At 29.0% G+C, this 26073-nt stretch overlaps 1 protein-coding gene across 3 annotated transcripts; it reads left to right on the forward strand.

The window, feature by feature from the left end:
• Positions 1-167: 167 nt before the first annotated feature.
• On the forward strand, positions 168-25415 carry LOC110283244 (galectin-4). Of its 3 annotated transcripts, none has more exons than XM_043041620.2 (9): positions 168-297; positions 1683-1771; positions 4051-4264; positions 7942-8079; positions 9624-9692; positions 12431-12862; positions 14896-15102; positions 16462-16536; positions 19265-25415. In XM_043041620.2, exons 1-9 carry the CDS (start codon positions 274-276, stop codon positions 19361-19363), a joined length of 1347 nt encoding a protein of 448 aa, XP_042897554.1. In that variant the 5' UTR covers positions 168-273; the 3' UTR covers positions 19364-25415. The 3 variants fall into 3 exon arrangements, with proteins under 3 accessions (XP_042897554.1, XP_071039421.1, XP_042897555.1); XM_071183320.1 differs by lacking the exon at positions 168-297 and adding an exon at positions 366-440; XM_043041621.2 differs by lacking the exon at positions 168-297 and adding an exon at positions 586-735.
• The last annotated feature ends 658 nt before the right edge of the window (positions 25416-26073 follow it).

Genomic DNA, 26073 nt, shown 5'->3' on the forward strand with positions numbered 1-26073 from the left:
TTAAATATGGTCCAATAATATTTTTTTCATTTTTTTTCTTAAAAAGAAAAATGAAGGAAAATCAGTCAAATCTTTAACTTCCTACGCATTTCGGAATTTTCCTAAAAAGGTCATATAATTTTTTATTTATGCCAAGCATTGCATGATTAATATTATCTTATTAAATAATCCAAGTAAGTATTAAGTTCTCATATTTGTTTTACGCGAAATCCACTTAACCGTGTTTTACAGCTCAAATATAAACAAAGTGACGTAATACATGTCAAATCAAATATGGATTCAAACATATATAACCCAGTAAGGAAATATTTCAAGCATTATTTAGAAAAACAAACTAATAGGAATTTGTTTTTGTTAAAAATTATAGTTTATTTTTATTAATGTGTTGTTTATATTTTACTACTTTTTTGAAAAAATTAATTCCAAATCAAAATATTCATGTAAACAGTTGTTTAGATTAGGTTTAAAAATGTGTGCTTTTTTTTGTTAATATTTTTACTTGAAGTTTACCTCTCTTACAAAAATATTACAATATTATAAAATGGTTTATTTAACAAGAGACACTTAAATAAGCATAAAGAATAAATAGTTTTACAACTGAAATATTAATTTCTATGTGATAAACAATGTAATTAAAATTGCACAATGAATGTCAGAAATTATCACTCGTAATTTTTTTTTGCATATCAACCTTTTTTAGATTCTTGTAATGAGTAGGGAATGAGGTGTGTCCAAGTAAGCAATTCAAAATTTAAATTTTTGTCCGAAAGTCGAGATGAAACTTTTTAAATTTATATCGCCAAGTCTGTAATAATCAAAATAATCGCCAAGTCTTCTTAACTTCTAGGCACGTGGAAACTGAGGGGAGATTTTCGTATCGTGATCTGTGGCAGAATAATCGTTAAGTCTTGGAATCTTTCGGGTAGTGGCCCGCGAGAAACTAAAAAAAAATCACAGAAAGGGACCAACTGGAAAGGTATAACTCGTAGCCACCCCCAAGCAAACATCTACATGTTTTTTTTAAAAAAAATTCGCAAGTTTAAAATCTATTTGGCACCTTGGCGATTGTTGTTGGCGCGACAGATCACAATACGGAAATATCCCTGAAACTGATGGGAATGGGTCCAACTTGATGGGTATAATTCATAGCCGGGGATATTTCCGTATCGTGATCTGTCTCGCCAACTGCAATCGCCAAGATGCCAAATAGATTTTAAACTTGCACATTTTTTAAAAAAAAACATGTAGATGTTTGCCCAGGGGTGGCTACGAGTTATACCTTTCGAGTTGGTCCCTTTCTGTGATGTTTTTTCTAGTTTCTCACGGGCCACTGCCCAGAAGTTACCAAGATTTGGCGCTTATTCTGCCACAGATCACGATATGAAAATCTCTCTTTATAGCCAACCCCCAGAAATCTCAACTTAATTTTTTTTAAATTGCAAGTTTAAAACCCTATTGGCACAACAGATCAGGCTATGGAAATATCCCCTAACTTTATTATTGTTATTGTAGTAAATTTATCCTAATTTTGTTTAATTATTGTAGTATAACTAATCAGTAAATGTAGTTATCAAACGTTATAATATCACAGATATTAGGAGCAATTATAAATTCTAAGTTAATTGAAAATTATCAGATATTTACATATATTGTCTTGATGTAAAAATTTTTCACTTTTATAGTCCATACCCTTTATCGGTCCATTACCAGGCTCCCTTCAAAGTGGAAACTTAATCAAAATTTCTGGAACAGTTCCAAGTGGTGCATCATGGTATGTTGTATTAGTTTTTAATTAATTTAAGAATTTACTAACTAATTTTTTAAAAAGTTGTTTTATAAATAATAAGTTATTAAGTCAAAACTTTTTTGAAATTAGAAACTGTTGGTTGAATTAATGTTTGTGAATTATTGTTGGTTGAATTATTGTTTATTAGTTATTATTATTTTTTTTTTTGACAAACTATAATGGAAGCACATGTGAGAACATTGTCCTAAAAATTTTCAAAATTCATATAAATAAGAAAGATGCCATCTGAATTAAACATAAAATAATCTTGATGATTTAATTAAATTAACTCTTTTAGGTTTCAAAGAGAATGACATTGTCATTTTAAAGATGAACCTTAAGTTAAATTCATTTAAATTGCAAAGTTTAAAAAGGCTAATCTTCCTTTTTTCGTTTTAAATAGACCTTTTTGTTTTCATGTGTATGCAAGAATATCTCTAAACTCAGCGGCGCGACAGCCCTTGAGGGTCAAGGCCTACTGTGCCCATCTCAATTTTCTTGACCTTGGGCTCTGGGGTGTAGGAGTAGATGTTCCGGTCAGGTGGTCAGCCGGACGCGGAACCCCCAGTGTTTAGTTCCCAAGCATGCTTGGTACTCATTTATCGACCCACTGAAGGGATGAAAGGCTGAGTCAGCTTTGCCCAGCCTGAGGATCGAACCAGGGACCTGTGGCACGACCGCGCGAAACGCTACCGCTCAGCCACCGGGCGTCATGCAAGTATATCTCATATATTTAATTTCTGTAGCTAGGTTCAAGACTTAAGAAAACAATTCTAAGCATTAAAAATTTATAAAAATAATAATAAATCTATAAAGCTTTTAGTGCAAATGTTGCAACAACTTGCTTTTACTTTTACCTAAATTACGAATTCAGTTGTATTTTAGGTAAAAGTAAAAATTTAAGCGCAAAGAAAGAAAAAAAAAAAAAANAGGCAAAAAAAAAAAAAAAAAAAGCAAAAAAAATGCACTGTATTGTGAGTTAAAGGTGAACAAAATTTATTAGCATGAGAGGTATAATTTTAGCAATGTATGTTCACAAATTGCCTATTTTGCATTAATTTTTTTTAAAATATGCTTTAACTGAAAAATATTGGAAATGAGCTAATGTCTGATAACCAAATTAAGCATGCTTTAGCTTCTCATTCATAAAACAGTTCTGTAAATACAAGTCATTCAGCTTTTACAACTACACAGCTGCCAACATGTGCAGTTTGAGGGAAAAATTTCTGAGGAATTAGCAACATTATGGGTAGTTATATATCATTCTGCCAACCGTTTATTCTGGTCAGTATTTTCGTCAACACTGAGCCAAATTCACTTTCACATAGTAATCTATTTTAAAGAAACAGTTTGCCTGTTTCTTTAAATACCAACATAATTTAAGACAAACAAGAATGAGAAAATATTTAAACTCGAACTATTTCTAAATTTATTTTCATATCAACCAAACACTTCTGAATAATGAAAAAATTTCAAAAGAAAAACTCATTTTCCTACTTCCATGAATGAATTTTGAGCCAAATTCATTTTGATGCAATGATTCCATTATTTTAAAAATATGCCACTGCATCATCTTTTCTGATAAATAGATGCCAAATATAAGTAATTTTTTTCAACAAAGATTCTCACTTCAATGCAAGTTTACGCAAAAATTAAAGAGTGTGTTAGGCTTTCACAGTAAAGGCATTGTAATTTATGGTAATCCAATATTAGTGTCTATGTGATTCTGAATTTTTTAATATGGTTGATGGGATAATCAATAAATCTTGGTTTTTGAAGTGAAGCAATTTTTTTTTGCATACCATAACAAATCAATAATTTAAATATGTATATTTAGATTGATTAGTTAATGACTTATGTCTTTCTGCTATAGTAAAATAGCTTAGTTTTTTAAAATTTTTTTAATGCTTTAATTATTATTGTCTGCCAATTTTGAAATCACTTTCTTATGGCCATAAAAGTTGGCAGCTTTGGTAAGAGATTTAAATTTGTTCAAGCCATTTTTAACACGTACTCATTTTATTAAACTTCTTAATATTCTTAGGCAATTATTAAAATTGATAAACTTAACTTCAATTAATCCTGTGGATAACAGATTTTTCCTTATAATTTTCATGCAATGAAAAAATTCACCACATAGTGTGTTCCTTTGTTATAGGCAGATATGACTATTAGCAGTGTTTGTTTATTTTCTTTAGTTTCTTAATACTTATGAGATGTTTAGAATAAATAAAATTAGTAGAAAATTTCTTTCTCAATTTTAGTTTTTCTATTAATCTTCAAAATGGTTCCAATGGGATTCAAAGGAATGATATTGCTCTACATTTAAGCCCAGTTTTCTCTTCCCCTCCAAGAGTTGTTCGGAACAGTTTAGAAAATCAAAATTGGGGTCCTGAAGAAAGTCACGGACCTCCTTTTCCTTTTAGTAGTTGTCAAAGTTTTGAAATTTTTATATTAGTTGAGCCTGATCATTTTAAAGTAAGTTATGTATTTTAATCTCTCTCTCTCTCTTTTTTTTAGTTGTATAAAATTTGGCAAGTTATAAAAACTTTATGCAATTATATGCCAAATAAAATTTTTATATTCTTTGTTTAATTTTGTTTTCACTTTACATATTGAGATTGGCATATTTGAACAATTTAGATAGATGTGTAAGCTGCCTCCACAGATAATATTTCTTGGGCAGATAAACAATTTGTGATATAAAAAAGAATAATCATTTACGATTTATTGATAAAAAAGTTTATGAAGCTTATGAGAAATATGTGAACTCAAAAATTTTATGAGTGTGTATTGTCTTACAGGGATTTTTATTAGATAAGTAAAAAAAAAAAACGAAATTTTATAATAAATTTTTGTGCAATCTATGGTATGTAAATTTTTATGAATACAGACTATTCTACACTCACTTCCAAAAGTTAAACACAGAGAGAAAAATGCTTATTTCTGGAAGCTAATATGAAATGAAGAAACTGTAAAATGTTGCAGAGGTGGAGGGAAGTAAGCAAATTTGTTAGATTGCAACCTATCATGGTTTCATGTCAACAAATATGCAAATCAAGCAACAGTAAAAGAGGCTGGCTTTTTTAAGGTTTGCAGAAGTTGTATTTAAGTTTGGATATAAGGTGTTTAGAATATACTTTAAATTTTTTTTCAAGCTAAACTTGTTTCGATGACTTACAGTAAACAAATAGAAGATTATGAGCACTGGTGCAGTGTAGGAAGCATTGAAGCAAAACAGTATCTCAGATGTTACTCTTTTCTTCCGAGTCTATCACTCTGCTATTTCGCAATTATGGAATAAACTCCAAACCAGCCGAACAGTTATCTGATTACCTGTAGCTGGTTGTCCAAGGGTTATGATCCCTGTAGAAGATCGATATATTGCTGTTATAGCCCAACAGAATAAAAAATTTACCACCCTATGTGTGATTTTTATGATTATAGCGGCCATTGGGACATGATACCGACATTGGTAAAATGTTTGCCATACTGTTACAATAAAACATCATGCTTTCTGTGATGAAAGCATGATGTCTGGGCAGGTATTGCAATAAGACATTGCATCAACCTGCACAACTCTTGACGTGGTTCTGGCTGTACAGTGTTGGATGATGGCTGTACAGTATTGGGATGAAGTCCTAGACCCTATTAAGAAACTGTATGTTACACCAATTGGTTTTACTTTCATTTTTCCTCTTAGAGCTGCCATTGTCAATGACTATTTGGAGAGTGAGGTTGATTGTGCGTATGTGTATCTTAATTTAATTGAAAATCTTTAAAATGCGCTCGGTTGAGCTGTATGTACTCATTTTTCCCCCTCCAGCAACTCTCACAGATTTGGAAACTGCTCAAGAAGTAAAACGGTGATTAATAAATTCTGAAATATTAGACCACCTTGTAACAAGCATGATCAGACTCTGTTTGAAAAGAAGGGTGCTCATATACCCTATCGTTGGATTTTGCTGTATTTTAATTTAAATTAGAATTTTATGAATAGTGCTTTTATGACATCAGCATATGATTTATGCAAATTGAATTTTTTTCCATCTTTCTATGTTATTCTTTGATAAATTGTTATTCTTTGATGATTCCATGCTTTCTGTGATGAAAGCATCATAGTCTGAGCAGGTATTGCAATGAGACATTGCATCAACCTGCACAGCTCTTGATGGGGCTCTGGCTGTACAGTGCTGGGATGATGGCTCTACAGTATTGGGATGAAGTCCTAGACCCTATATGTGTATCTTAATTTAATTGAATATGTGTATCTTAATTTATTTGATTATCTTTAAAATGCGCTTGATTGAGCTGTGTGTACTCATTTTTCCCCCTCGAGCAACTCTCATAGATTTGGAAACTGCTCTAGAAGTAAAACGGCAATTACTGAATTCTGAAGTGGTAGACCACCTTGTAACAAGCATGATCACACTCTGTTTGAAAAAGAAGGGTGCTCATATACTCTATTGTTGGATTTTGCTGTATTTTAATTTAAAATTGAATTTTGTGAATAGTGCTTTTATGACGTCAGCCTATAATTTATGCAAATTGAGAATTTTTTCATCTTTCTTTGCTATTCTTTGTTTTGTTTTATGAGCAAACATATTTGGGCGATTCCCTGGTGTCAGGCATAAAAAATGAACTTAAATTCCCAGAAAAGCTTTCATTAAATGTAAGTTAAAGTTAAAATTATAAATTTTTTTTACATCAAATGCTTTGTACATCATGACCAATCAAAAAGCAATTTGTTTTATAAAAATTGAAAATAAAAAGTTAAATTAAATTGTTTGGCATAAATGACATGAAACCAAAAAAGTATTATTCATTTACAAATTGTCTAAAATCTGGGAATTTGTTTTTAATTTGAATGTAAACTTCACTAATTTAGAAGCTGACATTTGAATAAAGATTTCTCAGCAGTTCTTGACTTGTAAAATATGATGTACAGTGAAACCTCTTGGAATTTGGGGAAAAAATTTTACCACTATCCGTTCCTAAGTAAAATGGTCATTGATGGAAGTTGGTCATTCTGAAAGGTTACCCCCAATGAATTCAAAATTCTTATCGAAGGTACTTAATTTTTTGCAAACGTTTTAATTTTAGTCTGTTATTTTCTTAGTGCGGAAATGCCACTTCTGTTGGCGTCATAAAAAGATGGATCGATGAATAACACTTTCTCTCAATTAACATAAATTTTTTCGACAGATTCGGATTTCTGACTCTCAAAATAGGGTTCCCATAGCTTGGTCAGGAGAGTGCTGCAAAGTTTGGAACCCTTAATGTTAATTTTACTTTTTTCTTATTTTGCTGTATCTCGAGAGCTTTTTAAGCAAAGAAAAAAAATTTATCATGCAAAAAATAACTTCCAGTAAATATTAATTATGTTATATTATTTTATTTAATAATGGTCGATAAAAATTTGAATTGTAAGGTATAAATATTTTTGCATCATTTTAAAGAACATATTTTTACAGAGTAAAATACAAAATTTTAGCAAAATCGATTGAAAAGTCCCTGAGAACATGAATTTCAAAAAAGTCGGATATTTAAAATTTGATATCTTAGGAATTATTTGGCCGATTTCGCTTAAATTTTTTATTTCGCGATGTAAAATTATATTCTTTAAGGTTACGTAAAAAATTTCATGCCTTACAGTTTAAAATTTTTTTGACCAAATAAAATGATTAAAAATGAAAAAAATATAATATACAAATAAAATAATAAATATTTGCTAAAAGTTATTTTTTGATTGGTTATTTTTTGAATTTTGTTATGTAAAATTACATTACTTAAAATGATGCAAAATTGTACATCTTACAATTTATGTGACAGTGTGAATTATGTTAGACGGTGAATAATTTCTTTATTCACTGTCTAACATTATAAAACATATTTTGTCTCAGCTAAATAATTTTAAAACGTTTACAAACCTATATTTATGAATAAAAAATTAAAACTTTGAGATTATGTGAAGTTGCTATTAAAATAAGCATTTAAAGTTAGATATTTTTGTGCATAAAGCATATAATTCGTTATTTATGCTAATGTTGTATATTTCATGTTTATCATTGCTTGTTTATCATCTTACGGTTTGTTTATCTCTGCAAAATGCTTTTCTCTCGTTTTTTGCAAAATAATTCTTTTCTTGATTTCAGATTGCAGTAAATGGGCAACATTTTACTGAATTTAACTATCGACTTCCTTTAGAGAAAATTTCCCATATTGGGATAGATGGAGATGTAACAATTAGTTCTATAATCTTTGAAGGTTTAGCAAGACAAACTATGGCATCAGTAAGTTGATATTCTTTTATATAATTAAAAGGAGTTAAGTATTTGACAAGCATGTCTTTAGTTTATAAATTTTTTGTTGTTGTTTAGATGCATATTTTTTAATTACAGAGCAAGCAAATAGATAATAAATCTATTCTTATGAAGAATGCAGTATCATAGATAATAATATCCAATTCTTAACAATTTTTTAAACCGAGTTATTTGTTAAATGAATTACTCTTTGAAATTAGAGTTCCTTTCAGACAAAAATCACAATTTTTTTTTCTCATACATAAATAGTATGCAATAATGGCTTTTCTTTTTTTTATTTAAAATTACATCTAAAATTTTTTTAAAAATAAAATTTTGCTCAAACATTTTTTTAAAATAAGCTCTGTACAATTCTGTTTAAATAGTTTGTGCACAGTGCTGACGAATATTAATCTGGAACACAAGCACATTAAATTCTTAAATCTATCACATTGGACGATCAGATGTGACTTTTAATCAATCCTCAATATATTTTTTAACTATTTAACAAAATGGCTCAAAACTTTAAACATTTACTGTAATGCTTTAGCTATCTTACATTGAAGAATGAGGATTTTGTAAGTTCAGTTGAATCTGTAAATATTTATTTGTCCATTTTCAACTTTCAAGTGTGTTTCTACCTGGTTTACATCAATACAAAAGAAAAAAAAATTATATATTTTAGCATTGCATCATCTAATTTAAAAACTAACCTTTTTTGAAGTAAACTTAGTTGGGATTATAAATATATGTTTTTTTTCCTTCACTCTTTGCTCTAATTTTGAGATTTTTTTAGATAGACTCAAATTTTTGACTTTATGTCTTTTTTAATTTACATGTAGGAAAATATTTTTTTAAGATATTTTTATCTATCAGAATGAAATCAACTTATACCCTTTTTGTATTTAATGACTGTTTCACTTAAATACTGTCTGTACTACTCATGGGAGTCCCTCAGAGTGTTTTAATTAAACCCAACAAGTCAGTACAAACAAGATAACTCATGAAACCATCTTTGAATTTCATTTTATAAATCATTTTTTCATTACTTTTGCAATTGTTTTCTCCCTTTATTATTTGCACTGTTTTTTATTGTTTATATTTGATTTTTTTTCCAGCAATTTTGTTTATTTAATTTTGTTTACAGGTCTGAAATTTTGGGAACATAAAAAATTATTAAAGTGTTAGTTTCTATTTCTTTTAAGCGTCTGATTTTTAATTATAATGCGCCGTTTATCCAGGCATCAATTATCCAAACTGCTCAGTTAACTAAAATGATTAAGGACTATTAAATTTTCCCTTTGTCTTCTCCAAACAAAAAAAAAAAAAAAAATACTAAACNAAAAAAAAAAAAAAAAAGGAAAAAAATTTTCTCAAAATTTGCATTATAATACATTATATCAAATAATATAATTATTATTAAAAATTATTATTAATGTATTAATAATTAAATGTATACAGTATATTATATAATATACATATATTTAATTGAAGTTCTCTGTATTTCTTACCTTATTTCTAATTATTTATTCTAGAGACCTGTAGAAAGTGTTGGTAAGCCTTTAGGTTTTGTTATTGACCCTAGTGGACCACCAAATTATGGAGTAAGTATTATCTTAAATGTTTTCTGTGTAAATGAAAGTTTGAATTTAATGGAAAATCTTAAAAAAATATTTTTATGTGTCTTTTATTTCTTCTTATTGCAGTTTATGCACATAAAATTTTCCCTCCATTTTTTTTATTACAGTAGAGCGACGATTATCCGAACTGCTCGGAACCGAACGTGGTTCGGATAATGTAAAGTTCGGATAATTGGAAAGTTGTTTAAAATCCAGTTTAAATGATTATTATTTATGCACTAACTTTCATTCACACTTTTTCTAGGCTTAGGACTGGCAGTACTATCTAAAATAGCTCTGGCGTGTTTTAAAGTTTTTTTTTTTCTTTTCAATTTTTAAATATTTTTTATTTATTTTTCTTGAACTTTTTTTTAACATTTTGTATTATTTTTATCATATTTCAGCTTTTTATATATTTTTTTTTATCAATTACTGATTTTATCACATTTTTCTTTATTTTCCACTGCAAAAGAAATAAAGCAGAGACTTTTGTTTCAAAGAAGATGATCTTTTTTGAGCAGCGATTTATTCTTTTTAAATAAATCAACTGAACTAGATCAACATCATTTTGACGTTTTAGCCAATTCATTGCAATATCAAATGAATTGCATGCTTCTATATGAGAAGGTCCACTATCTTGAATTTGATCACCTACTTCTTCCTCTTTGTCTGCGGAGTTCCGATTTTCATTTAAAATTTCAGCAACAATTTCATCATCATTTAAAATCCTGGGTCGTTTTCAGTGTCTCGACACCATTCTATTTCTTCTGCTATACTACCTGGCATCTTTTCATCAGGAAGATCTACTGGTTCAGAAACTTCAGTTTCGTTTATTTTTTTGTTAAGAATTTTATTCCAAGATTTAAGATTCCAAGCACTGTAATCACTAATCATTAACCATAAGTGACAAGTACCCATCCCCCAATTGTAGAACTTTAGCACATATCTATTCATAAACTCCTTCCTCATTTCAACCATTGTAGACTGTCAAATTGAAGCTCGCATTCTTGGAAGATAATTTTCAGTTAAAGAGGGCTAAAAGGGTATGTAGGTTTAACTGTATAACAATACATGTGTATGTATTGGCTACTATAAGAAAACTGCTAAAAAGGGTTGTAAATTAAATATGGTCTTCAGATGTAGTGGATATTATTTATTCTTCTAAATTTAGAATAATTGTCAATAAGTTAATAAGTATTCTAAACTTTGCCAAAAAAAGTTAATGCGGACATGGTTCGGATAATTGGACGTTCGGATGATCAGCGCTCTACTGTATATGTTACCGGCAAAGTTTGAAATCTGGCATTCTATCGAATGTCTAGGCATTGTGTATAATGCCTAAAACTAGCTGGCAATGTATGAAACGATTTATATTTCACACGTTTCCTAGGTATTCTATAGAATGTCAAATTAGAAACTGGCAAAGTATAANTGGGTTTATCACCATACACCTGAATCCAAGCAACAATCAATGCAATGGCGCCATTCGAATTCACCCAAAGCCAAGAAATTCAAAACTTCGATTTCAACGAAAAAAATCATGGTCTCTGTTTTTTGGGACAGACAAGGCATTCTTCTATTGGAATTTATGCCTCCCGGAACGACAATTAATGCTGCTGCATATTGCCAGACTTTAAAACGTCTTAGAAGGGCAATTCAAAACAAGCGCAGGGGAATGCTAACAAATGGAGTCCGCTTGCTTCATGACAATGCTCGGCCTCACACAGCCCTCGTAACCAAAGCACTACTCAAACAATTCAAATGGCAAGTATTGGACCATCCACCATACAGCCCGGACCTTGCGCCCAGCGACTTCCATTTATTCCTTTACCTGAAGTCACATCTTGGTGGAAAATCATTCCACGACGATGATGAGATCAAAGATGAAGTTGAAATATGGTTCCGACAACAGGCAGCAACCTTCTATGACTGTGGGATACGAAAGCTTGTGCGCCGACTTAACAAATGTTTGGATAACGGGGGTGATTATGTCGAAAAATAATAAATAATCGAGTTAATAAGATGTAACTGACGTTTTCTAAATAAATGTTTTTTTTAAGGAATGCGATCCATTTTATCTTTACTTTTCGAAACGCCCTCGTACTTAAATATAGGACCTGCTTTCATTTTAAATTATTTTAATACCTTACACATTTCTCTTTAGATGTTAAAAAATGTCTAAATTAATTAAAATAACACTTTATAAAAATGGAAATACAGACTATTATTAAAAGGGTAGCTAATTTCATTCCTAAAATAGAAAACACATTGTTGGCAAGGAAACCTTAAAATCATAATGAACTTTTTCACATCTTCAATTGCCTGATTGAATTGGTTACCACAATTTCCAAATCGAGAAAAGTTAAATTCTTTATTAACTCAGGTTTTCAAACTCATTGATATATTAAATACAATAGTTATATTGAATGGGTATATTACTTTAGTACACTTTTGTTTTCCCATTTCATATTAATATATTAAAAGCCAATGAAACATTTCTCTTGGTGGTTTTGTGTTCTATGAATTCTCCTTTCTATGAATGGAGATACTTGATGACATAAATGAAAAAAAGAAAACTGATTTATTGTTCTTGAAAGAGCGTACATTCTTGATTCAAAATTAAGATATTATATCTGTTTTTTTTGTTGTCTTACATTTTTCAAACATAAATTTTGACACATTGCATGCAATTCATTCTGTTAATACTATTTTTTTTTCTACAGCCGCCAACAGTTGGTAGGCCATCTTCACCTTACGCTTCACCATCATTACCATATCCACCTAATCCTTCCTTTGGACCTTCACCAACTAGTCCTTATGCTCCTCCAAACTCTGGTGGTTTGTATCCAAGTGCATATGATTCTCAAGGTGGATATAATCCTTATGCTCCAGCATCTGGCAGAGTTTCGCCATCTCCTTACGGTCCACCACCTGGTAGTAATCCATATCCTAGTTCAGGATATCCTTCATCTCCAGGGGGATACCCATCAAGTCCTTCTCATGGTTATCCATCAAATCCTCAGGGATATCCATCAAATCCTCAGGGATATCCATCAAACCCCTCTCATGGTTATCCGTCAAATCCTCAGGGATATCCATCTAACCCATATCCGTCACAACCAGGTCCATATCCAGGAACTTCTGTTGTTTATCCAGTATGCATATGTAGTATTTGTTTTTAAGTATTATATGAAATTTTCAAAACTGATGACTCAAGAAGTTTGTAGTTAAAGATATGTTCAGATGTTTTGTTAAATGCTGGGAGAAGCAGTCTTATTTCAAAATATTTTAAACTTATTTTTCCTTTTTTATTTATTTATGTCAGTGATGTTTTATGGAGAAATATTGCTAAATAGAGTATTATCAATGATATTAGGAATATAAGATTAATTTAATCCAATTTGTTGGAAGAGATCTAATTCAATCACCTTTGATCATTTAAAGTTCTGAAAACCATCTGCATCAAAACAGCTGTATGGATCAAATTTTCAGGATTTTTTTAATTAGTATTTAAATTTTTAACTAAAAAGGTACCTTAACTTTTTACAAGTTCTCATTGTTTTTTGCCTTTTCTCTAAACTAATGTTTTGCCATATAACATCATTTATAATTTATTCAAACATAAAATCTCAGGGTGGCCACCCATGTGGAAAACCTTGAAAACCTGGAATTATCAGGGAATTTTTTTTATACTGGAAAAAACCTGGAAAAATCAGGGAATTTTAAAGAAAAGCTGATAATTTTTTCTTTGATAATTTTTTCAATTTCACCAATTTAAATTTGCTAATTTTCTTAATTTAAATTATTTCATCCATTATACCCACTTTTTTTTATCCTGAAATGTATCGCCAAACAGTTTAAATATCATCAACTTAGCGATACTTTGCTTGCATCAAAATTTGTTCCATTACAGCTCTGTTAAACTAGAATGCCAAGTAAAATTCTCCCACGGTTGCTAAACGAATGTAGAAACCTTTGACCGCTATGGGACTGTGCAATTTAGGAAAGATTCTGGTGGAGGTGGAAGATGGGATTAGGATATTAGCTTCGGTTTTTAAATTCTGTGCTTGGGCTGAATCCATTTATGGCTCAAGTTTGTTCTGATGCTTTGGTGGTAATTTTTTTCTATTTTGGCAAAATGTTTTTGTATTTTTAACTTTAAAAAATTCTCCAAAAATTAGTTGGTTATAATTTAATAATAATAGATTTTATATTGCACTCTTTTTCTGAAAGCTTTTCTACTCCGATTCAAAGAAATCTGTGTATTATTTTTTTTCAGAAAACCAAACCAACCAATCACGCATTTTTTTACAATCGCTAACAGCAATGTTTGTCGACAAATTGTTACAATTGTTGCATTAATGCTAATTTTTTCTATTTCATTTAAAAAAAAAGGTTTTTTAAGAACTAACTATATATTAATATTTAATTTTACTCTTTTGTTGGTCAATGTATGATTTTTTATTCAAAATTTTGTAGTACCAAAACATTAAAAAATAAGTAAAATATCTTGCCAAATTGTCAATATAAATTTTTTTTTCAAGATATGTTAAAAAAATAGCATTTCGAATAAAATATTTTATAATATAGACACTTTTCTTGTACGAATCCTACACTTTATAAGAAAAAAGAAACAAAAACCTGGAAATTTTAAGATTTTTATCTGGAAAAATCAGGGAAATTTGAAATCGGATTTGAGTGGCCACCCTGAATCTATTTTATTTTTTTCTCATGGTACAACCATATAATTGTTGTAATTCTCCAAAATATTAAATTTGTATTCTTTTAAAAAATAATCTTTTTTAATATTCTATTATCATAAATATTTTTCAATTTATATATGAATATCATAATAATATCAAATAAGTAATATAAATTATTAAAAAACTTCATGTTTTAATTTTTTCTGCCCAAAAGAATCTGACATTATAGATAAGTTAAAATAGCTAAGAGTGTGCATGATTCTTGCATAAACTTTTTGTTGCAATTCTACCGTTATGTATTTATATTTCAAAACTATAAACTTATTAATGGCATCTGGGTTTTAACACCTTGGATTGAATATTTATTGTTACGCCTTATTCTATGACTCTTTGACTATGATCATCTATGATTCATGAATATTTACTATTCAATGGTATAGTCATTTGAGTGGTTTACGTTTTAACTCACTTTATATGATTCTTAGGGTCAAGAAAAAAAGAGTGATGGTGGCGGCTTACTTGGTCCTTTAACTGCTGCTGGAGCAGCTGCCTTAGCTGGAGCTGCTGGTTCTGCCTTATTGGGTGGAAAGCATAAAAAGAAGAAGAATAAACATGGGTTCGGTGGACATGGTATGGGACCAGCAGGATTGCTAAGTGGTGTTGGATCCTTAGTTAGTGGAAATAAGCATGGCGTGAGTAGAAAGTGAAATTGATTTTAGAAATTATTGTACTTCATTTTTGTGTGCAGTTATCTTAAAATTACAATATATTATTGTACCTATTTGAAAATAGCATTTTATTTTGGTTTAGAAGGTCGTTACTAAAAATAAAAAGTGCGTCTTTCAGAAAAAGTGTCTTTTTATACTCCTAATTTTTAAAAATGTTCGTGTTTTGATGTTTCAGCAACTTTTGAGTTTTTTTAATGTTGGGAAGTTTTTCTTTAATAATGTAAACATACTAATCCACTGATATAAATGTTTTTTTTATTTTTAAATTACGCCTGCCATCGTCTTCTCAGACATAAGGCGTCTTGCAGTCCAATACAACACTGAAGTAGCTCCAGAAGGTGAGAGGGCACAAAAGTCATAACAGGAACGAATGTCAAGAAGAGAGGGGCAATCAAATAGATGCTCCCCAGTCATAGGCAAAGTGTTACAGAGCACACAAAGAGGTGAATTGACCAGGTTAATTTTAAATAGATGGGCCTGCAAGTAGTCATGTCCAGTAATTATTCTAAGGCAAGCAACTCCCTCGGCTCTGGGAAGGAGGGAAAGGTGAGAGCGCTGCTGGTCATCAAGAAGGCTAGCCCAGGATTTTCCATCAGCTAAGTCCCTAAGAGCAGATATTGTTCTGTGCCTGCATTTGCTCTTAAGAAGCCGCCTTGCATTTCTAAGGGGAACTGGATGAGAAGATGGATGCAGTGCTGAAGCCTCTCTAGCCAACATGTCAGCCCGTTCATTTCCGTAAATGCCACAATGGCCAGGGATCCACTGGAGGACTACCTCTCTTCCAGAACAAAGTATAGAGTCGATGCGTTGTTTACACTTAAATTCTAGTTCAGAGGGGTATACATTATTTTCAGAAATGGTCTGAATAGCAGCCTGAGAATCGACCAAGATAGCAATGTTTTGTTCAGATGGTTCACCAATAGCTGTAATAGCCATAAGGATTGCAAACATTTCTCCATCAAAATTATCTGCCCAAGTGTCAAGAGGTACTGACATAAATGTAAAGCTATGGTATTTGAATGAAATTTTATTATGTTTGGATTTCCCTTATTTTACAAAATCAATCATATTTCTTCCGTTTATTATGTAAGAGATCATAATTCTTTCTGCATAATTAGTATTAATTCTGTTTCTAAACATCATTCTCCACATTCTATGAATTAAATCAAAATTTATTTATGTTCAGATTGAAACCTTCAAGATGATTTTTAATGTTGCAAATACAAATTTGGAAATTTTGTTGGCAAAGTGTTTGAATTTTCGTTTAGTTCTTTCATTGATTTAATTTAGCTTTAAAATAATAATTTTTCATTTTATTTCTAGCATTCAAGTAGTAGTCCAATTCCTATGGGTGGTGCTTTAGCTGGAGGAGCTGCTGGTTTAGCTGGAGCTTATATGGTAAGTGAAAGCCTTTTTTGTTACAGTGTAGTTAGTCTTTTCACAATCGTCAAACTCATTTGTCAAAAGATGATTTCATGATAAAAAATAAGTTTCTAAATTACTTTTTCCCTTTTTATTATTTCTTTTCATTGTTTAATGTTGTAATGTTAAAAATTATGTGAGACATAATATTTTTACACCATCAGAAGTAATTTGGATCAGTTTACTTTGGATAGTTGTAATATTTGGATTGTTGAAGCAAAAGGTTTATTTTAATATAATTTCACCCATTTACTCTGAAAATTGAATTTCTTTTTCTATATTAAGGCTTTATAGTCTTTTTTACCTAGTATGTGAAATAAATGCTGTGCAATTTTAAAATCTACTTTCACTATTGCTAAAGATATTAGTACTCTTTTGCTCTTTTTTTGAAAAAACAAACATTTGTGCAAAGACTTTCTCCATATTTTTATTGATTGCTCTTGTTTGCAAAACTCTTTTTCTAAATCCATTAGCATTATGTTATTATCAGGGCTGCAAACTACTATACTTTTTGAAAATTATTGCATGGAGTGGTAGACAATTAAAACCTAAAACTTTCAGAAATTTTGGTAATTTTAAAAGCTTTACCAGCTGGGACAAAATGGCATTTCACATAACTTTTCAATCATTTATTCTAATTTAGTGGTGTGGAAACTATTTTTAAATTACATTTACAAATCAAAGAAGCACACTTTAAATCCTTAACTTAGCTAACACTTGAAGAAATTTTCCAAAATCATAGAAAGTTTGCAGCTCTCTCAAAAGCAAAACTCTTTTCAATAGACTTTATTTTATAGAAGTATTTAGATGAAATGAATTCATTTAATCGATGTTGTACCGCATATAAGTTTAAATATTAAAATTCAAAATTTGAATTTATTCTGTGAAATAAATCTAGAATTTTTAAAAAGTTTGTTTGTTATTAAAAATTGTATTTTTAATAAATTATGTATTAGTAAAAAACAACAGATTCTTATTTGTAATTTCAGAATGTATTTTATTTATAATTATCCAGTTTAGTTTTATTTTGCAAGGAATAAACTTTTTGAAAAAGATATATAAGATTGTGTTTGTTACCTTGTAATTAGATCCCCAGATTTGGCAAAAAAAAATGAAAAACTGGGGGCTCCAACTTTTGTAAAAAATAAAATAAATTGGAAAAATATCTAAGAAAGTATTCATTATGTCACTTCTAAAGTTTTCGAATTTTAGATAGTAAATCAGGAACTCTTTGACACGCCATTATAATGACAAATTCAATACGTAATTTTTTTAAAAAAATTCAAAATTTGGGGGCTTTAATGGAGATAATTGAAAAAATTTTAAACATGCACTGGGTTGATAGTTGTCCTGATTTTCCTCATGAAAAAATATTTTGTCTTTATATCTTAATTTCTAGAATATTGCTATACTTTGCGGCTCATTTTGTATTAAAAAATATTAACTGCAATATTCACATATTGAACAATGAATTTATTCCTCGTAATGCCTTTGAGGATAAAAACGCTTTTGATTCATATTTAAATTAAAAAAAAGGTTATCCTCTTTCCTAACCTATGCAATGAAATGATGGTTCATTCATGCCACTTGCTCAATTCATTTAATTATTTCATATGACAGTTATAAGGGTGATATTATCTACACTTTAATAAATATGAAATATTTTAGAAATACTTCGTCCTATTGATGAAGAATTATGGATCATCAGTTTTCTTACCTGTTGGACTGAAAATAAATTTTTTGTTCACGTTAAAAACAAATGTTTTTTTAATGATAATCAGGGTATGTAGCGTTTTTAAAAAGTGCTTATTTTCGATTTTCGTTATTTAAAAGCCCTTAAAGGTGCTTTTTTCATTGGGTGTTTTTAAAAAGTGTTTAATTTTCCCTTTTCAAAAAAGAGATTTTTTTTTCTTTACCATGTCGATTTTTGCTCCAGATGATGCAAAAGCGTGCTTTTTACATTGTTCTATTCAACGTTTCCCTAATTCATTTCACCACTATCCATTTTGGACTACCGTCGGTCCATAGGTTATGAAAGCGCCAATCATTTTACATGTTTGATGAAATACTTGCGAGTGCATCTACTGAGCTGGGTTCGGTCAGATTATTGCCTTCTCATGTGCAACTCTGCTGCATTTTGCAAGATATTCTCAATTTCAGACTTCATTTTCCTCCCTCTGATATTGAACCAAAAAATCTCGCGATCATTTTATAACGGCTAATATAAGCAAGAAAAGAGTTCTTTGTCAGAAACTTGTTATTTTCTCATGATCATCTAAAGTCTTTGAAAATTATTTTACATTTTGTTAATGTATATAGTGCTTTTAAATATTTTTTGAGTGCTTGAAAAGTACTTAAAAGGTGCTTATTTTTTGTTGAAAGATTTGGCTATGCACTCTGCTAATGAAATCTGAGTTTAGGTAATAAGATATTTCATATTATGTGTGTTCACAGTATAAGTAATTAAAGGCATGTCAGCATACAATTTGACGGGAAATCCAAAATAAGTTCACGTTAGAAGAAATTCACATCAAACATCTTTTCCATTTAAAAGGTTAGACTGTGTATATATATGTATTGTTTGTAAAATTTTTTTAGTAGTCCTTTAAGAAAAACTACTAAAGAGCTATCCATTTTACTTAGGCTTTAAAAGAAAAGACTTCCTTGAAATTTCATGCTTCACAGTAGTTATTTTTATTTTTAGGTGGGAAAAGTATTGAAGCCAAAAAAGATTTTCAAGCATAAGCACAAGAAAGGTTGGGGCGGATGGAGTAGTAGTAGTAGCAGTTCTGATGAAGAATAACTAATTTCTCTATAGTGTTTGCTTTTCGAACATTTGAAATATAAAATCTGTATTCTTTCTGATAGAATAATATATTGCAAAAAAACAAGATAAATGAACTACTTCTAAAATCTACTTCAGAGCTTCATGTAGAAATATACTTTCCTTTAATTGTGTGTTTTATATTTGTTCTTGTAAGCAGGGTGCAAAATTTCGATTCGCCAGCACTAATTTTTAACGCTAGCGACTAAGTATAATCTTTTAAAATGTTAGTTTTAATGCTTATATTATTTTGACTAAGTAAAGCAGCAAATGGAAGTGTTGGCATTTTTCATCTACTTAGAACAAAAAAATATTGTGTCACTCACTTTTCACGTCAAAAATAATTGCTCCTGGAAATATTTTAACAATAAGACAACCTTATTTTGATTTTTAAGTTTTGGTTACCAAAAAGTTCTTCATAATGTTCCCCCGAAAATATTTAAATAATATCAATTTGAATTATTTTGAAAGAATGTGTCTATGAATGCTGAAACTTACTTTTTGTGTCAAGAAATATGGCTGAAAAGTTTTTTTTTTTGCAATTTTTTGTTATGAAAACTAGGGAATGTGAATAAAACACTAAAATCCTTTGTTTTTGAGAAATCATTATATTTATTAAATCAGAAGAATACAGAAAATAAAGGACTTAAGTACTTTATTTAGAATTTTAGTATGCAGTTATGTTATGTGATGAGAATTATTATATTTTAACCAGATTTCTTTCTGTTGATTTTATAAACAATATATTTTTAGGATATTTTTCTGCATGTGTTTTTACATTGTTGATAAATTTGCTACATATCTATCAGTGTTATATTTCAAAGTTTTATATAAATGCAATGTATGCTGTTAATGAATTAAAAATGCTTAACAATTTTGTAATTATTCTTAAAGTTATTTATATTTATTTACAAATCACAAATGAAAAGTCTCCATAAAACTAACCAAATTGTCGATAATATAAATGGAAGACAAAATGTGGGTTTAAAAGACAATTTAAACTGAATTGAAGGCATTTAGAATTAACAATAAAACACTAAATTCTCATTAACTTTCTTGATTATAAATTTTCCAAATGTGTAAGCTAAAAATCAATAAAAGTGATATAACTCAGTTGAAATTTAACAAGTTGAATCTCTGTATGGAGATATTATAATATAAGAGTTTCCCCCTTCTCATGGTGACACGGCAACGTTGTCGCAGAACATAACAGAGTTCTTGGAGAAAGATTTTTTATTTGGGAAGCAAAGAAGTTTGAGTTTTATTTTATCTGCAGAATTATATTCAAAAACTGCTTTTATGGAAGGTGGAATAAATGCTCATGATTTTTTTTAATACTTTCTTTTGAGAAAAAAAAAATCCACAAAGACTGACTTTAGCATGAATTTCAGACTGATATTACAAAAAGTAATTTCCAAATAGCAAAAATTTAAAATAGGTTAATCCACAAAAACTGACTTTAGCATGAATTTCAGACTGATATTATAAAAAGTAATTTCCAAATCGCAAAAATTTAAAATAGGTTAACTATGGAAATATTTTTTAGAACAGGTAATAATAATATTAGAATATATATTCTTTTATATTTAGGTTTAAAAAAATTCTTACATTTATGATTAAAAAAATTATATACTGTTCTATTCTATACATGAAGGCTTATTTTGTAAACAGAAAGCGCTTCTGTTACTTTAAATCAGTAGCATATATATTTGCTATTATTAAAAATGTCTTTCAGAAGAGTATTAGTACTAGAAAGAATTGTTGCAGAAAGCTTGAAACAATTCTGCCAGAGGGAGAGTGTCATTTTGAAAGTCAAGATATTCATTTGTGTTATGCACTTTTTATTTTTAACATGAATAAGATTTGAAATGTAATTGAATAATATAAAGTTAAAAAGTAATCATTTTTCAATTTAGTTTAAATTTGCCTCACAATGTAGTGTTGGAAATCAAAACTGTCAAGTGACTAATACAATGATTCTGTGAATATGCAGCTCTTCCTTGTTATTAAGAAACTATTGTCGATGTTCCCAACAATGTAGGTACCTATGTACTGTTAAATTCCTATTGAAATATGACCTAGCTTCTTTAAAGAAAATGGTATAAAATTTAGGGTAAGATAAAAATTTACCGCAGCTGGAGCCATTGGGTCAAGATAGGACGAGTCAAAGTTTATTAATTTGTTATTAAAATTTAAAAGGCATACAAAAGATATACATGCGTGGCTGAATGGTTAAGCTATCCAACTTCAAGCTGAGAGAACAGCTTTTCTATTCCACTGAGGAAGTATTTCTTAATATTGAAATATGTGTTGTATAAATTTGTTTTATTTAAAGTATATATATTAAAAAATCTACTCTTTAAATTTTAGAACTATTAAAAAAATTTTTTAAATGATATTTTCTTTTAGTTAGCTAAATAGTAGTTATTTAAAAGCAGTTTAATTTATTTAATAGTGGTGATTTAGAAATTAAATTGCTTTTAAAGTCAAAATTCTTTAAAAATTTCTTCAATTATACTTCTAAATTAGAAAAAAAAAATTTCCAAATGAAAGTATTTAATAAAATACTGTTTTTATTTATTTCAATTATAAAAGAAAAGGACAATGAGGAAAACCTAAATTATTAATTTGTTTTCCATCTGTTTGTTTATTTTTATTTAAAAAAAAACATTTTTCAGCCATAAAGAAGTTAAAATCAATAAATTAATTTTTAAAACAATTCATCCATTTCTATTAAAAATATAAAATTGAACATTTTTAATAAATACATAGAAAAATTAATTAAATAGAAGATAACACATTTTTTATATTATGAAATGAAAAAGTTTCCTCACCTGGGATAGAATTGCCATTCTCTCGGCTATGATTTTGATGACGTAACCATTCTGCCACCCACTCATTGACATCTTCCATATGCTTTTTTTAAATTTCAATTATATATGAACAAAACCTTTCATTTTTACACTACCCTATGTTAGCTCATAAATTTTAATTTAGTCTTCATTTTAATAAGACTTTTATAGATCTGTAATTTCAAGTATTTAAACAGGCAAGGCTGGTTCTACTATACCGTTTTGAAAGTATATAATTTTATGATAAAATAACACTTGTTATAATTATGTAATGTTGACTGTATTAATATATTTTAGGAATGCATTTTTTTAGAAATAAATATCAGATTGCTACATAACAATATTAATGAACCAGGTTTTAATTTTATTTTTCCTGCATAAAAAACATTTTCTTTTAATTGTCGTTGAAAACAGATTAATTTTGTGTCATATGAAACAAATGTTTCTAGGGTGAATTCGTGAATTTTTAAAATATTAATTATGGAGACTACTGCACTGCGTGAAAAAAAGTTCTAAATTCATTCTTATACAAAATGCTGAAAAAAATCGAATAGGACATTTTCCTGTCATTTTCTAGGGATGTCATTCTTCCTTTACTTGTTTTTGGATAATTGTACAGCTAGCAAAGGAGCAAGATTTCTTCCTGCATTAAATTGTAATAAATAAATAAATATATTTTTTTTTTAAAGTAGCATATGATAGTAATAGTTTCCCCTCAAAAACATTAATAGATAAATTTTCTTGTATTGTATTTCTCACAAAATTCTAAGCCATTTGAATTATTGCAAAAAAAATAAATGAATAAATACATAAAATAAAATTTAAATTTGTCCTAAGTACAACATTCTCTTCTATTTGTCACATTAACACAGTAGATGTTCATTAAAATACATTTGTCAGGGTACAAGGAAAAAGAACTATTGGATGCAGTTATATTGGGATAATTTTGTTAATCAAAACAATTATTGCACAGAAAAAAAGAAATATTTTTGGTATTGATGTTCACTAAGGTTGGTCAGTGTTTATCAATTCTGCTCTTGTCAGATTCTATGGTGTGAGAAGAAGCCTTGTGTCACAAATGCAACGAATACATAGTTAATACTAATTATAATTTTTTCACCCAGAGATAAAAATGACTTGTTCTTTCATGAGTTATGTACTTGAATGCTCAATATTTTACTTAAATATGCAATAGTGTATACTGTATTTTAATGATATGAGTTGTAAGCCTGTCATATTAGGAACTAAATATAATTAAAAATTTAAGTTAGTGCATTACTATATGGTAACAAAGTTACATGAAACAGAAAAAAATCACAATTTATTGAGTTAAATTTTTTTAATGCAAATTATAAAAATAACTGCAGATATTCAGATCTAGTTACTGACTAGTTTGATATGCTTGCTATCAAGAGCAGTGATGTTAAGCAGACGAGCAGCAGAATAGGCTAAAGTAATCAATGCTTTTAATGACATCCTGAATGGCAATTTAGTGTGCAGCGATGTTTTTGAACTATTGGCATAATATTTGTCTTTATTATTGCCCAAACAAAGTTGATTACAAGTGTTGATATCAGGAAAATAGAGTGGTCTTGACGACCGATATAAAATTGCCGACTTAAAAATCCCGTATTTCAACATTTAAAATGTCCAAAAAGAAGAAAACATGTCCTGCCTTCAAGTGCCAATTTTTAACTGAATTTAGTCAATAATGTCAAAAGTTATCAATGTCTTCTGCATATAGCCCAATAATTGCCACCCTCATAATGTACTTTTTATGAATTGAGTTTCCTTTCTAGTTCAGTAAATATTTTTTTGAATGAATGTTTCTACCTGCTAGTTTTATCAATTCTTATGATGGGAAAAACATTTTGAACCTTTGACATTTATAATATCTACTCAATTTTACTAGCTTCTTATTTGAAATTTGCTCTAACTTTCATAGGCTTGAGCTGTTTTTCTACCATTTATTAGTTAGTATTAATGATTTCCTCTTTGATAGTAATTTATATCTATGACCATACGTAAGTCTTATTTTAAAACAAAATCCAATTTAACAGTATATGCTGTTTAAAAAGCAGTATAACGATTTTGATGTATTTAATGTTAAACATTACATAAAATACACTTATTAGTTCAGCAATTTTAAAATTTGGTATTATTACTTCTGTTTTTATTATTACTTATTTGTAAAACAGTAGTTAAAATTAAATTATTTAAGATAATAAGACTCTTACTAACAATTTGCCACTGCTAACTCAACTGGAAATAATAGAGATTTTACAAAGCCTTCAAACTCTACCTGCAATATTCCATATTCACGAAGCTAAAAAAGAAAAAAAAAACTTCTTTTTTAAAAGCTCCTCATTTTCCAAGGCCCTCCAAAAAGCTATCGATGTGTTGGGAGAAAGAAAACGAATGTTTACTCCAAATGGGTGGGTAATACAAAATATAGTTATCTGATATGCTTTCAGGAATGATAGGTCACAAATTGTTATAATGGTTACGAACAATGGATACACAAGATTCTGCATGCTTGCAACAATTTTTTTTAAAGTTATCTCAATGTCTTAGTTTCTTCAACCTATTGTCCACTGAGTTATTCAATTAATTCTATCTTTTTGCAGGATTGCAAATATGCAGCATATTTGTACTCATCAAAAGCATGAGTCCCCTTTTCTTCTATTTTTTCGGTTTGGCTTTTTTATTCAATAATTTTTTATTAGCGATGAATTTTTTAAATCAGATTTTTTTTTCCATTTTGCATTCTCTAACATATTTTATATAATTCAATGATGATGTGCATAGTAAGTTTAAAATATTTTCTTTCACTATTTTACGTTACTAACGATAAAACAGTGTCTATTAGAACTGGGTATCTTTTTGTTTCACCAGTGTGACCAGATTTTTATTGTTCAAACCTGCTTATTAGTTCCAATTTTCGGTTAATTAAAACTTTGTATATCGCATTTGTTCTTCAAATTGAAGAAAATATTTTCAACGTTGTATGGAGAATCTGCATTTAAGTTTTACAAAAAATGTCCATACATCGGAATGGTTTTACTGTTACCGAGAGTCAATACCTTATTTGCCTACCTTAACTACAAATATATAATTAAATTGTTGTGATAATCATACATGAATTTATTTGTACAATAAACATTGACGCTTGAAAGATATCTTTGTAGTCATTGCTTCATTTCTACTTACTTTTATGTAAAAAGTCTTTTAAGATTTAAAAGGCATATACAATTCTAACTCACAGGAAAGACGCTAAATATTCGGCAGCTTGATGGTATTAGGGGGGGGGGAATAAACACTATGGTTAAAACCAATAAGAAATACTAAGTTCAATTTATTAGTATTTCTTTGTTACCATATTAATAACTATTTTTATTAGAATTCATATTTTAAAAACTTGTTTACATAACTCAAACATCATCACTGCGAAAGAAATGTTTGAGGTAGTTAATCTAAATAAATATGTACACACAAAAATATTTTAGAGATATGAATAAAATTAATATAAGTACAGAACCCGTTATCCGGAAATCAAAAAACCGGAAAACCAAAAAACCGGAGCAAAATTCGATAAATTTTTCCGCTATTTTTTAAAAAAATTCTTTTTTTCCTCATAAGATTTTAGGATTTTTCTTTCTGTTTTGAAAGATGTTTACCTTACCATCATTTTGGAAATAATTAAAGGGGTATTACTTCATCGTTTCTTCTTCTTTTTAAGATTATTTCAAAAAAAAATTTTTTTTTAGTTGGGTTTAACAATAAAAAAACGGCTTTTTGTAGCGTATCAGAAAACCGGAAAAATCAGTTATCCAGAAT

The sequence above is a fragment of the Parasteatoda tepidariorum genome, chromosome 7 (genome assembly GCF_043381705.1).
Source record: "Parasteatoda tepidariorum isolate YZ-2023 chromosome 7, CAS_Ptep_4.0, whole genome shotgun sequence".
Lineage (NCBI taxonomy): Eukaryota > Metazoa > Arthropoda > Arachnida > Araneae > Theridiidae > Parasteatoda > Parasteatoda tepidariorum.